General features: G+C 42.2%; 1 protein-coding gene across 2 annotated transcripts in view; it reads right to left on the reverse strand.

The window, feature by feature from the left end:
• Positions 1-13,944, reverse strand: part of ADCY5 (adenylate cyclase 5) — a 330,673-nt gene that overhangs the window by 143,665 nt on the left and 173,064 nt on the right. For both annotated transcript variants that reach the window (XR_012905123.2, XM_025178780.3), the window contains exon 3: positions 8,172-8,293. Coding sequence is in view for 1 of the 2 variants with exons in the window: in XM_025178780.3 (XP_025034565.3) it covers positions 8,172-8,293 (122 nt within the window). In the remaining variant the exon portion in view is untranslated. The remainder of the gene's footprint in view (positions 1-8,171; positions 8,294-13,944) is intronic.

Consider the following 13,944-nt stretch of genomic DNA (forward strand, 5'->3'; position numbering starts at 1 on the left):
ATAAAACCTGCTAATTTACAGTGCAGTAGAATATATTAACCGAAAATATCTTTTCATTTTGACTATCACCATCATTCCAAATGCACTTTAACAGAGTCTGGAAAAGTAAATTACTGCCAAAAGTGACAGGAAATCATATTTTAATTGTGGATAAATTAATCTCTGAACTTTACTTTCCATAACAATAAAGAGAAAACTATGAACTCATTCCCAGGAAGTCCTGAATAAGGTTCTGAACAGACTTTCTTTTATCCATTCAAGCTGCTTCTCATAAAACCATACAGAAAAGAGACCGAATCACCAGGCAGGTGAAAGGGGCTGGCTGGGCTTGAGATATCCCCAGCCCTCAGCCTCCCACTCCTTGGCACCCTTTAGGGATGGTGAAGGGGGCTGAAGATCCTACGGGGACACTGCTGGGTGTTCCCCTTTGTCATGGAGTGAGGGAAAAGTGCACAGTTTGCTGCATTCTCTGGAGTGCAGGGAGCAGGTGAATAGACCTGCCCCAGCCCAAGGACATGCACCCTTCTCCCGGCTGTGCTGGTTGGAATGGCAGCGGCCATGGAGAGGCACTTCTCACCTGGCTCCAAGCTGCCTCGATGAGAAAGGGCTGGGGTAGTCCTCTCTCCAGGGGCAGCCTGCATCCTGAACCCCTCACCCCGAGCCCCACCCCAGAGCAATGATTTATATGAATAAAAACAAGCAACGCTGGGTAAATGATGATAGAAATGTAGCCGTGTTAGTCTGGGGTAGTTGAAGCAAAATGCAGGACAATGTAGCACTTTAAAGACTAACAAGATGGTTTATTAGATGATGAGCTTTCGTGGGCCAGACCCACTTCCTCAGATCAAATAGTGGAAGAAAGTAGTCACAACCATATATACCAAAGGATACAATTAAAAAAAATGAACAAATATGAAAAGGACAAATCACATTGCAGAACAGAAGGGGGATGCGGGGGGTGGGGGGGTGGGAAGGGGGAGGAAGGAAGGTAAGTGTCTGTGAATTGCTGATATTAAAGGTAGGGAGAGTGGGATGTTTGTGAGTTAATGGTATTACATGTGATAATTGGGGAAACTGTCTTGGTAATGGGTGAGAAAGTTCAAAGACTTGTTAAGTCCCTGTTGGCAAGTGTCGAATTTTAACATGAATGACAGTTCAGAGGATTCCCTTTCAAGTGCAGATGTAAAAGGTCTTTGTAGCAGAATGCAGGTGGCTAAGTCATTTAGAGAGTGTCCTTTCTGGTTAAAGTGGCAAGAAACTGTTTTCTCTTTGTGATCTTGTCTGATATCTGTTTTGTGGGCATTAATCCTTTGGCGAAGTGTCTGAGATGTTTGTCCAATGTACATAGCAGACGGACACTTTCGGCACATGATAGTATAGATTATATTTCTGGATGCGCAGGAATATGTGTTCTTGATCTTATAACTCACTTGGTTAGGTCCAATAATGGTATCAGCAGAATGAATATGTGGACAAAGCTGGCAACGGGGTTTGTTGCAAGGGAAGGTACCAGGGTTGGTATTAGTGTGGTATGTCCTGTGGTGGTTGGTAAGAATCATCTTGAGGTTAGGTGGTTGTCTATAGGAGACTATGGGTAAATGATCTAGTTTAAAATACATGGAAAAATACCACCGTACATGGAAGATCAGTTGTATCTCTTCATTGCTATGAAAATTATTCAGACACTTGGAGGTAAAAAAAAGTTCCACTTGTAAAGATGTATTCCTTACATGGTCTACGAAAGACTAGTTTCTAGAAAGGGAGACAAACGGACTATTTTTTGTAAAAAGCCACATACTTTTGGTCTGGGATGGAGAGACATTCAGATTAACCAAAGAAACATGACTACAAATAAGTAAAAACATTAACAGCCAATAACACTTAGAAAGGGATATGTTGGTTTTCCATGTTGAGCATAATTTAAAAATAGACCAAAGATAGAATAACTTTGTACAACAATCTACAAGAAGGCCTTTTCTAGGAGCACCAACTTTGGTAGGCAGCTTCCTCTCATAACTTAAATCAAAGTCAGGGTTTGGTTGTGCCAACACAATGGGATGTGCCAGGTATTAGACTGTTTCTCATAAAATGGAAAGGGAGGAGGGGCTTATACTGCAGAATGACCACTGGCGGGGGGGGGGAGGAGAGGGGGAATGGGGGAATGGGGCCAGAGATGAGGACTGGGACGTCTACAACCCCATTGGGCCAAGAGGCGGAGAAAGAGACAGCTATCTACTACGTATTTCAGAGAGTTTGTCTGTATGTCTGTCTGCATGTCTATCTGTCCTCCAGCTGGAGGTCATACACCCCTCCCCGAGTTGTGCACACTGCAGCTGCAACAGCCCTGGACAGACAGGTCTCACCTGGCCCCAAGCTGCTGCAAATGACAGAGGGCTGGGGTAGTCCTCTCTCTCTGGGCCAGCCTGCATCCTGAATCCTTCACCCCCAGCTCCACTCCGGAGCAATGATTTAAATGAAGAAAAACAAAACTTTAAGTTAAGGACCTGAGCAACGCGGGGTAAATCTTCTAGTATATTTTATATTTCTGAAACCTGCTTGCAGGATTTTTAGGTATTGAACACACTATTGCACTTGTAATTCTCGTTTAATTCTGTTCACTCTGTCCTGTAAATGTCAATTAAATATGATATGGCATACGGGCCCTCCACGAGGGGTGAGGTGGAGCAGGGAGGGCACAACTGCCCCGGGGTCCAGTGATTTAAGGGAGCCTGGAGCTCATAGCTGCTGCCGCCAGTACTGCACCACTGGCCAGAGCCCTGCGTCCCTTTGAATTGCTGCTTGGCTCCGAGAGCTGCGAGTGGGGTGGGCATGCTGCAGTCTGGGCAGCACTAAGAGCTCACTGCCTTTGGCTCCACGACTTCTGACCTCATCCCCTCCCCCCACACCTTTCCCCAGGGACCGTGATGAACGTCGACCCTACTGAGTGCATACCAACAATGCATAAGTCAGCAGCCAGGCAGACAACTGGTACAAAAAGGGCTACAAAATTATGAGGGATTAAGAGAACTTCTGGGCAAGGAAGCCAGGTGAAAGCCTTTTCCACTGCGTTCCCTATCTCTGAAGCATTAGTCTAATGGTGATTCTCAGAGATTATTCCTGGAATAATCCTAAAATCATCTTTGAACAAATAAATGCAAACGTAACCCAAAACAGAGTAGACAACAGGATCCGCCTATTTCAGCTAATGTGTGAGAGCACTAGAAAAGCTTCGTTATGTGACACTGATTTACAAAATTCTAGTGGAAACAATAAACAAACATACAAACTATGCCCACTTCTATTAACTACCAAAGAAACGTTTCTGTTAATTAATCAACAACAGGAAACCACATTCAATGGGCAGGCATAGCCCCCAGTTCTGACTTAACATGTTTCTGAATTACCTAGATACAATGGCTTTTATCTAACACAGAACTTAGATTTTTTTAAAAACTTTTTATGACACTAAAAAAAACAAACAAAACTGGTTGGCTTTTTCCAACCTCAAACAAAATTTTTTCTTGACTGTTGCACAGATTAAAGGAAAAAGCATGCCTGCCAATTTTCAGTTAAATTCTATTATTCATTTGATTTATATACTGCGCCCATCAACAGGTTTCTTGGTACACACATAGGCTTTAAGTTCCCACAGTAATGAATAATTCCCAGTAGAGAAGGTTTTACAGAGCCTACTCGAGGCAATGGTCTTCTTGCCTGACTCCTGTGTGAAAGGAATAATTTGTTCCAAATCACATCTTCTTTTCCCATACTCTTACTTATTTTTTTCATTTCTCTGAAGTAGAAGTAGAGGAGACGTAAAACTAGCTCTAAAGTCATTTTCCCTTTGCTCTAAATAAGGCCACATCTAGACTAAGAAAAAAGACTGTATTTGAAAAGAAATTTCATAGCACATTTTCCGCCACAATTCAGCAAAACGCTTGAGTGCATACTTAACTTCAAATGTAAACCTAAGCCCCATTGACTTCAACTAGCACTTAAAACCTGTTTACTCCAGTGTTTAAAACATGTTTGTTAAGGCATCAATTCAACAAAGCATGTGCTCTCTCTCTCTCTCCCTCTTTTAAGTGTTAGCTGGTTGTGGAAATCTCTAGACTCACCACACCTCTCACTTCAACCACAACCAGCTAACATGTTTTTAAGAGGCATGAAGCCCAATACATTCTAGTGTTTAAAGAGGTGTTTATTAAAACATGCCAGCTAGCATGTGCTTTAGACATGGTCAAATGCACAGACTTCTCCTTTGTTCAGACTGATTAACAACTGAGAATGTGGCAAAATGCACTCCAAAATTATTGAGATTTGGTTTGGGCATTGATACTTATTTGGTTCACTTACTTTTTCTAGTTACTATTTGTTGAGTGCTGATTGCACTTAGGCCAGAGTTAAAATCCACTGAAGTGACTGATAGCCTTTCCATTGATTCCAATGGGCTTTGGATGAGGTTCTTAATATTTGACTGGACATGGAGGAGGCAAGGTCTATGACCGGAAGAGTTTACCATTTACGATGTTGATCCTACAAGATGCTCAACTCAGCCCCTTTCAGGAATTTACTCTGTGGACTCAATGTGGGGGCAGAGTAAAGGTTATCTTTGGAATGTGTTGTGTTATATTTTTGCATATTTATTGAAAGGGTCATATAAGCTGTTAGGATATTTGAATATTTATCACTTGTCTACAATTGACAGAAAGACCACTGTAACCTAGTCTTACCTCTTGTGCAACAGAGACCAAAGGAGTTCCCTGAAATGATTCCTGTTTAAACTAGAGCATCTCTTTTAGAAAAATCCGACTCACTGTTTCCCAGGATAGACTCTCTGATTCTGTAAATATATTTTATATTCTTCATTCCAAGATGCACACATTTACATTTGGCCTCGTTAAAATACATATTGTTTGCTTGTGCCCAGCTTACTGAGCAATCCAGACAACTCTGTGTCAGTGACCTGTCCTCTTGATTATTCACCACACCTCTAATCTGCAGAGAACACAAAGATTTTATCAATGATGACTTTATGTTTTTATATGCCTTGGGCTGTGTGTATGTGTGTGTGGGGGGAAGTTGGATGTAATGTTCTTTGGTATGCATGTTTCACCTTTAATGTTACTTAGCAACCTTGATTAAAAAATAATAAAGGGCTTTGTCTGTTTATACTGAGGGTACCTTCACTGGATTCTATCACCATCTCTGTTGCTATTTTTCTCTACCAACTAATTGGTCATCAACTTGAGGTCCCATTTGACCATCAATTGCTCTCTTGCAGCTCCAAAGCCCTCTTTCAGATTGTTGATTTATGTACATAACTTGTCCCCTTAAACCACTTTTAGATCCTTGTTTATTGGTTTGTGACTCTTATCTCGCAACTGTCTTACCTCAAATTCTCCATTTGTCAACGCTGCATCAAAACCCGAGGTATATCAGCTACAAACTATTCAGATTATACCATATGCCTCCACAGATTGCTGCAATATTCCAGTTAGTCTAAGATTTAGCTTGCAGGCATTCGAGACAGAGGGACAGAGCAGTGAAGGAGCATGGCATTCAGCGCCGTAGATGCCAACTCTGTGGGTGCTCGGGGGCTGGTGCACCCACAGGGGAAAATTAATTGAGCACCCTAAGGCAGCCCACCTTCTCCTATCTCCCTTGCCCCCTGCACCTCTCACCCACTGGTAGCCCTGCTGACCAACTCCTCCCCTAGCCTCTCCCTGCTTCTGGAGCCTGGCGAACAGCTGATTCCCAGTGTTCCAGAAGCTCCAAGAGGCAGGGGGAGGAATGGGAAAAGGGTATGTTCAGGGAAGAAGCCAAGGGGCGGGGCTTGGGGAAAAGGGATGGAATGGATCAGGGTGAAGCAGAGGAAGAATTCGGGGGAAGGAGTGGAAGGGAGGCAGCACCTGGGGGTCAACTACTCCCAGCTAGAGGGAAAGTCGGCACCTATGTTCAGCATGATCAAATAAGTGTCTCTGAGATTTGGGAACTACCCATATTACACACAAATACCACAGTGCCCTATCTGAAATGAGGAGGTCTCATTTTGTGTGGAAAATAATTTCCTTGAGACCCTTTTTCATTATATATAAACTAAAGAGGGAAGAAAACAAATCAGGGGAAAAAAAGGGAACAGTCTTCTAAATCTCTCTAATAGCAGTTGAAATAACATCTGTTCAACTTCAACTTGTTCAACTTCTTGAACGAGCTTCAAATCACTAAAGAGTATACTACATATTGAGTCTACCAGCCTCTGTTTCTAACTTTATTAACTTGTTGCCTAGAGACCCTCAAGAAACCCTAATAAGATTTGTGCATTTCATATCAAAGACATGATACATGGATTGAGGGCAATCTCTGCTTTGGATCCAATTCCTGGTTGGTTGCTAAGGCAGAACATATCTATTATAGCACTACTTAGACAAGGACTAGAAAATATCTCCTTTGAATCTGCTGTTCTCTCATCACATTTGAAATACCCTATTACACCTCCCCAGTCAAAAGAAATCATATTAAGTATAACTTGTCTGAAAAATTCTAATCAGATTTCACAACTGAAGAGAGAACTATTAGCATTATATAATTTCAACTGTAATTACTACCTTATTTGCGACACTATACATTACTAGTGGAAAGCCATATTCTATTTTACCCTTAAACATTGATAGAATTTGTTTTTGATTGTTTGTTATAGAAGAGTCCATACTGAAGATGTATTTTAACTCTAGATATTTTCATCTCAGCCCAGCTTTATATAATATGGTTTCAACAAAATAAAGATGAAAGAGCAGTTAAGCTTGCTCCCCGTTATTTGAGGAAAGTTACTAGTATATCAAACAAAATATCAGAGGAAGTATTGTCCTAAAAAGACAATCAGATGTTCATAATGATTATTTCATTTGCATGTCCTCTATTCCAAATTAGGAATTGCAGCATCAAAAAAAGCTAGTTTGATACTACCCAATATGATGATATGTGGCTGTCCTGTAATACTACTTATACAACAGCTCACATGCTATTCAAATATCCAACAAACTTGTAGGTTCTGGCCAACAAACTGAGTATGGAAAAAATGGTACACATAAAAATGCAGTAGGACATATTACAAGTACTGTACTGATGTAATTTAATATACCTCCTCTGGAAAATCAGTAAACCAGTTACCATACAAATCTGCATTCATTTCAAAGCTGCATATTTTACTTCTGAATCATTAAAAGTTGTAGCCTTTCATAGCACTGATGAGAGGAAAGAGAAAGATTTATTCCCTAGTTTATCTAGCACCATGGCTGGAGGAGAGCTACCAAAACACTTCATAGTCTGGCTCAACAAAGGCCAAAAACAACCTCAAGCAGGTTTACTCCTGCAACAGAGAGGAGTTGCATCAAAACTAAATTATTCACCAACATCCAGGGGACATCAGTCTTTACTTCTTAAAAAAATGCCGAGATAAATTAATATGTCTTCATCCCCTCTCTGTTCTTCCAAACACCTCTCTCACTATCCAAGCTGCTACTGTATCTCCAGCTTCCCTTGAAATCAATGGGCGTGACAGTGCTTAAAAATACTTGCAAGACTCTCAGCAATACACACACATTGTATTTGATTGTGGATTGCTCACCATAAAGTCAGTGTCTGTTTCTTGTGGGACCTTCTCTAAAGGGCTAGGCCGAGGAGCTGTGGAACACTGGTATGCTGTCTGTAGCTGCCCGTTCTCGCTGATAACAAAGCTTGTTGTTTAAGGCTAGTGGTGAATATTCAAGTCACCTTAAGAGCAATTTGACTCTGCAGTTCTTTTCTCACCCAAGGGCTGCAAGTCAGAACTGGCTTACTCAACACTTAAACAAGCAACCAAACTTGTCAATCCTCAGCACCTTTCTAAAAAGCGTGAAGGGTTCTAGGAAAAGTTCTTGGAAGAAGAATATTGTAGAAACTACTTCCCAAAAGGAAGATGCTGCAGATGCAGAGAATGCTGCTGCCCCATCCCACGCACAAACTCACGGATGTCTGTTAGTGCTGCTTTTTAATTCAATTTTCTAGCTGTTACTTATTTTGGATTGTGTGTCCCTGCCATCTGCGTACTTTAATTCTCTGTAACTTGGGGGTGGGGCTCAGTATGGCCCCCTGCCTCCCTTGCCAGCTGGGATTCAGTCAGCAGCTCTTACCTGACATTGTCGTGCTTCTGGATGTAGATCTTATGAAACATCATATCCTCCTGTTTGGCATTAATGTCGGCTTTCATCTCCATGGCAACATGACGAGGAAGTACAGAGAGCAGGAGACGCTCCTGTTGAGTCAGACAGATGAACCAATTAAAACACCTGCATCTCAGTTAATAAACACACATTGTTTGTTATCTGAGAAAAATGAAGCCATCAGTTCACTGACTGCTGAGCAAAAGCAAGAGGTATGGTCTCCATAAATGAGGCAAGCTGATTCTGCCATCAAGGCACCTGGGGCCTTGTCCCACTCAGAAAAATTGGAACACGCTATCAAACAAAAATAAATGATCCTGCACACCAACTCCACGGTATGTGCTTCCCACGCGGTGGTTTCTTGCAGATGAAGGAGCCATATGGACGCACCTTCATCTCTGCCCAAGTCTGTATAGTACACAAGTGTGCATACTACAGATTGAACCTCTATGGTCCAGAAGGACCATGGATGTTGCCGGACTACAGAGCCCCAGCACAAAGGTTGTCAGTGGCTGGGAGCAGAGCTGACTGGCAGAGCCAGCAGGGCAACACAGCCCACGGGGCACCAGAGCCCACAGCCGGAAGGGGAGCAAGAGCCCTCATGAGGGGAGGCAGGAAGAGCATATGGCACACAGCTGGTGGGGCTAGGAAGAGGGAGGGCTGCAGAGCTCACAGCTGGTAGGGTTGCAACTGCATGTAGGGCTGCCTCCGGAGCTCCCGGGTGTGGCAGGGCTGAGGAGTTTGCAGGGCTGCTGCAGGCAGGGGGTCAGGGCAGCTGTGGCAGGTAACTGGGGAGAGGAGCCCAGTGGAAAGGCTGGCGCCCCACACCCCACCTCATCCCGACCTTCCCTGGTTCAAAAAACTCCCTTGGCTGGGACTGGTCATGTCCCGAGGGAGCCAGATCGGGGAGGTCCAACTTGTAGCAGAGGGCTGCAAAGCAGCAGCCACTGCAAAATACAGAGGGACTTGTTCAAGAGCAGTACAACTAGCTGAACACTTTCACAGGTAGCAAGAGTGACAAACCCCCATGTAGACTTGGAAGTCTCATTATAGAAACCATGCATCATTACAGGCCTCTCCCTCGGGCATAAGGCTTTAGGACTGATTTCCCAATTCCCCTGAAATCCACTTAAGAGTCCCATTTTGCTTCACTAATCTGTAAAAGGCAGAGCGGAATTTAACTCCCAACGGCAGCCTTCCTCATTACAAGCAATATAAGTTCTCAATGGCTGGGGAGGGAGGGAGAGAGAATATAACTGGCAGGAGATTTTGGCCCAATTGTACAACAAACTATTAGCAGTAGTTTTACAGTAGCACCTAAAAACTCCAATTAGGATCAAGTCTCAATTGTATAAGGCACAGTAAATATACATATATAGACAGTATTCCATTATCTACCCACCGTCACCCATAACCCACATCATTCTATGCTCATTCTGAGCAATTAAAGTGCATCCTGGCTTACTGGTAATATTACCAATTAATATTGGTAATAGTAATGTGTTTTAACAATTAACTTGGGCTCAGTACAGCTTTTATAAAATCACTTTACACATTTTTTGGTATCCGGTTTTCTACCTTAAGAAAGTGAGTTATTGTGTCACATTACAAATGATGGGAATAGGGTAACTTCACCTAAACATCAGAGAAAAGCCTTAGTCACTGGCCATCTATGTAGCTTGTGATCAGCCTCAATCTGGTAGTAATTTTTATACAGAAGTTGCAGAATGTAAATCTGCATTTGTATGGTAGGGATGTTAAATATTGAGTAACTGACTAATCGAATAGTCGATGCACTTTGCATTGACTATTCAATGAGTCGATAGGGCGCCTCTGCCTTTGAAGTGCAGCAACAGCCCTAGGGCTGCTGCTGCATTTTAAAGGAGAAAGTGCCACATGAAGCCCGGGGTCAGCTAGGGACTCCCCTGCTGACCGCGGGCTTCATGTGGTGTTGCCGCTTTGAAAAACCGTGGTGAATCCGTTGTCAGACTCCTCATGGCATTTCAAAGCGGCAGCGCCACACGGAGAGTCCCCAGCTGATTCCGGGCTCCACGCGTTGCTGCCGCTTTGCCGTACCACATACAGCCTGGGGACAACCCAACTTACCCTGGGCTGCATGCGATGTTTCAAAGCAGCAGGGCTGCATGGAGCCCGGGGTCTGGCCCCAGGCTGCATGCAACACTGCCGCTTTGAAATACCCCCTCCACTTCTCCCCCTACCCCCTTGCTGCCTCTTTCTGATAAAGTCGACTAGTCATTCACATCCTTAGTGTATGCGTGCAGGTATTTTGTGTGTGGTTTTGGAGTTAGAGTAGATACAACACACAGTTGCCTAAATCCTTTATTTGCCTTTTATTTTCTCATTTCCCCTCAAATTCTTTTAATTAAAGGACTTTATTTTCCTGTAAAGAAAGACAAATTAAAATATGGACATTATTTTGTTGGTCCAACTCAAATGTATTCTAATTAGTAGGCAAGAGGCAACAGTGCAGAATCACAAAGATGCATACACTCTACCTGACTTTACCATCTCTTTTTCCTGTTCAATTACTACTACATAGCCTGGAGGAAAACAATTGTCCTATTCACCAACCACACAATCATAATCTACTCTAAATGAAGGTCCATAACCTTATTCAACAGCTCATTAATTCCTAACAACATAGAATTCCACAGGTCAATCTCAATCATGACTCAGAGGGGTCAATTCTCTTGGACTAATTGCTCACATCACCATAAAAACCCCTCTTTTCCATAGTTCAATCCATTATAACACAATTCATCATATTTCTGTCTTAAATGTTGCCTGTTTACTTGTGTACAAGTATAGCATTATAAACTCTATGGTTACTAGTACTGGTAGTAGTAAACTGTCTGGAACTTTACATGGATTAGTCATTAAATGAAGGCTAATGGCACTCTGTAGTGCGGGGTAAGAATAACCTGTTCATTGTTTGACAATGATTTGTGCTTTTCATCTGAAAACCTCAAAATCCTTCAATAGATTAAGCCTGACAAAATCCTGGGAATAAAGGGAAACAATACTATTCTCCTTTTAGATCTGGGGTAAATAGACAGCGTAAGGAGCATTCTGAAAATTTCTTAGGGGGTTCTCACAACAATGTTTTGTTGCCTTCAAGAGTGTAGCCACCAACTCTTGCTAGTGGCCATTGTTACAATAGTTCCTAAAATATTTAGGTATCTTTAGGAAAAACAAGCAAATATGCACATACACATGTCTAAATTGTAATTTCACAGACTCAATAACAAAAATATGCATATATGTCGATATTCTTTACTAAGCCTAAATGGAACAGAAACACAACTAAGTTGTTGTTGTTTCCTTTGGTTTTTTGCCAGCCTTGATAGCTAGTAATTTTTGCTCCTTGTAAATTTTCTTCAATTTTATGAAAAAATGTAAAAACTCCAATAAAATAGTTTCCCTTAACCCCAACCAGATTTTGGGATTTTTTCAACAAAAAAATATTGAAAACATAATGTTTTGGGTCCACCCTAAACTAATTTTATTATTTCTATAGTAGTGGTCAAATAAAAAAATAATCAGGCATTCGAAAGCTCTGCTTCTTAATCCAAAGACATCTCATGGGTCTTGTGCAATCATACAACCACAAGGGCAGAAGGATGATCTTGTGTTTACAGCCTAGCAATGGTGATCAGAAGAACAAGGTTACTGGCACTGCCTCACGCTTTCTAGGCCAGCATTTCTCAAATGTAACCACCAGGGTTTCTTGCATCCACAGCCTACTGGATGGTGACTGAGGGTAAGGGGGAAAAAGTGGCCCCCTCCTCCAGGTTCCCCAGCAGGCATTGGATCTGCGTGCCTCTGAAAATACAAATCTTAAAGGAACAAGCAGACAGTGAGTTCCCCCATCTTGAGGTGGTGGCATTAGACTTCATCTCCAGGGGATGGGCAGCAGGTTCCAGCCACGGTGCTTTGGACTTTAGTCATGCAATGGCAGATTCGATCGCCTGGCCACAAGACTTTAGGGTTGGGCCATAGGCCCTAGATTACAGCTTCAGGGCTTTGGACTCCATAACCCAGGCGTGGAGCTTCACCCCTGGCTCCAAGGCAGTCAGATAGCAAGTGCAAAAAATCAGGATGCAGGTAGGGAGTATATAAGACAAAGCCCTGAATATTGGCTTTGTTTGTTCCCATTAAATCAAAACATCCCGTCATCCTCTCTGGCCCCTGCTGCCTTCCCACCCATCTCTCCATCCAAGGCTTACTTTGTCCCTGAGTAAATCTGCTGTGAAAAGTGGTATTTATATGTTTGTTAATATCACTTGTCACAGCAGATTTAGTAACTCCCTAGGAGGCTGTGAGAAGTATCACTTTTCACAGCAGCAGATTTACTAGCTATCAAGTCTTTTTTTTTTTTAAAGCAGCAAATGAAACAAAAAAGCACCTTATTTGTGTGTGTATTCTATTTAGGTCCAGTAAAGAAGAGAGACGTGCACATTTCTTTTTGTTACTGAGACTGAAAAAAACCTTTCATAAATAAATTACAATTTAGACATGTGTATGTGCATATTGGCTTGTTTTGCTTAAAATTACCTAAGTATTTTAGGAAACATTGTCACACCAGCCACTAGCAGGACTTGGTGGCCCCATTCTTGAGGCCACCAAAAAATTTGTTGTGAGAATCTCATAGTGAACTTTTAGAGTGTTCCTTAAGCTGTCTATTTACTCTATATGTAACAGGAGCATAGTATCGTTTCCCTTTATTTCCCTCTGTCAGGCTCAATCTATATCAACATTTGAAGGATTCTGAGCTCTTTCAATGAAAAGCACAAATCATCATTGTCAAACAATGAGTGGGTTACACATACCCAGGGCCAAAGGTTGCCATCTCACACAAATACAGGAAGTAGTAATAGCCTTCATTTAATAACTAACCCATCTACAAGTTAATACAATGCACTAGTCCCAGTTAGACATCTTCATTTTATACAACTGGCTAAGCACATACACAAGACAACACAACTGAGAAGAAACTGCCTTTGTAAGAGGAAGAGTGTTGCAGAATTTCATGACATGCGGGTTGTTTCTGTAAAGCAAAAGGCATGTCACATTCGGATTTGCTGGGGGGGGGGGGAGAGGAGAGGAGGAACATGAGAGATTAGGTAAAAATTTCTGCTAGTGTCTGTCTTTAAATTTCACTGAGACCTATTATGAAACATGCAACCCTACTGTAATATCACGCAGCACATACTGGCCAGGCGAACAGTATTGCCTTGCTATACTTATGTTGGCAGTCGTGAAACAGGATGAGAGAAACAAGCACAAATTATATTTTTCTTTCCTTGTTTTACATAAAGACATACAAAATAAAGCTATAGAATTACAGATAGATACAACTCTCTGTCCAGCTAGCTAACATACCTATATTACTAGCTACTTGAGTTGGGACCTGACTACTGCTGAACCAGAGAATGCGCCAAACCACAGGTCAATAATGTCTAGCAGCATTACCAACACTTCCATTGCTTCCTGGGCTCTTAGAAGACATTTAGGGGTAAATTAGAGCTAAATAACAGCACAGAACACTGTTATTCAGCACAAGGAGGTTTAACAGTAGTTCGAATTAGAAGCTTTAATTCGAACTACCTAGTACATGCCGCGTGTAGCCGCAGGCAGGTAGTTTGAACTACGGGACATTTAAAAATGGCGGTGCCCGGGAACATGCAAATGAAGCCCGGGATATTTAAATCCCGGGCTCCAT

This window comes from Pelodiscus sinensis, chromosome 7 (genome assembly GCF_052426305.1).
Source record: "Pelodiscus sinensis isolate ZL-2025 chromosome 7, ASM5242630v1, whole genome shotgun sequence".
NCBI classification, from domain to species: Eukaryota; Metazoa; Chordata; order Testudines; family Trionychidae; genus Pelodiscus; species Pelodiscus sinensis.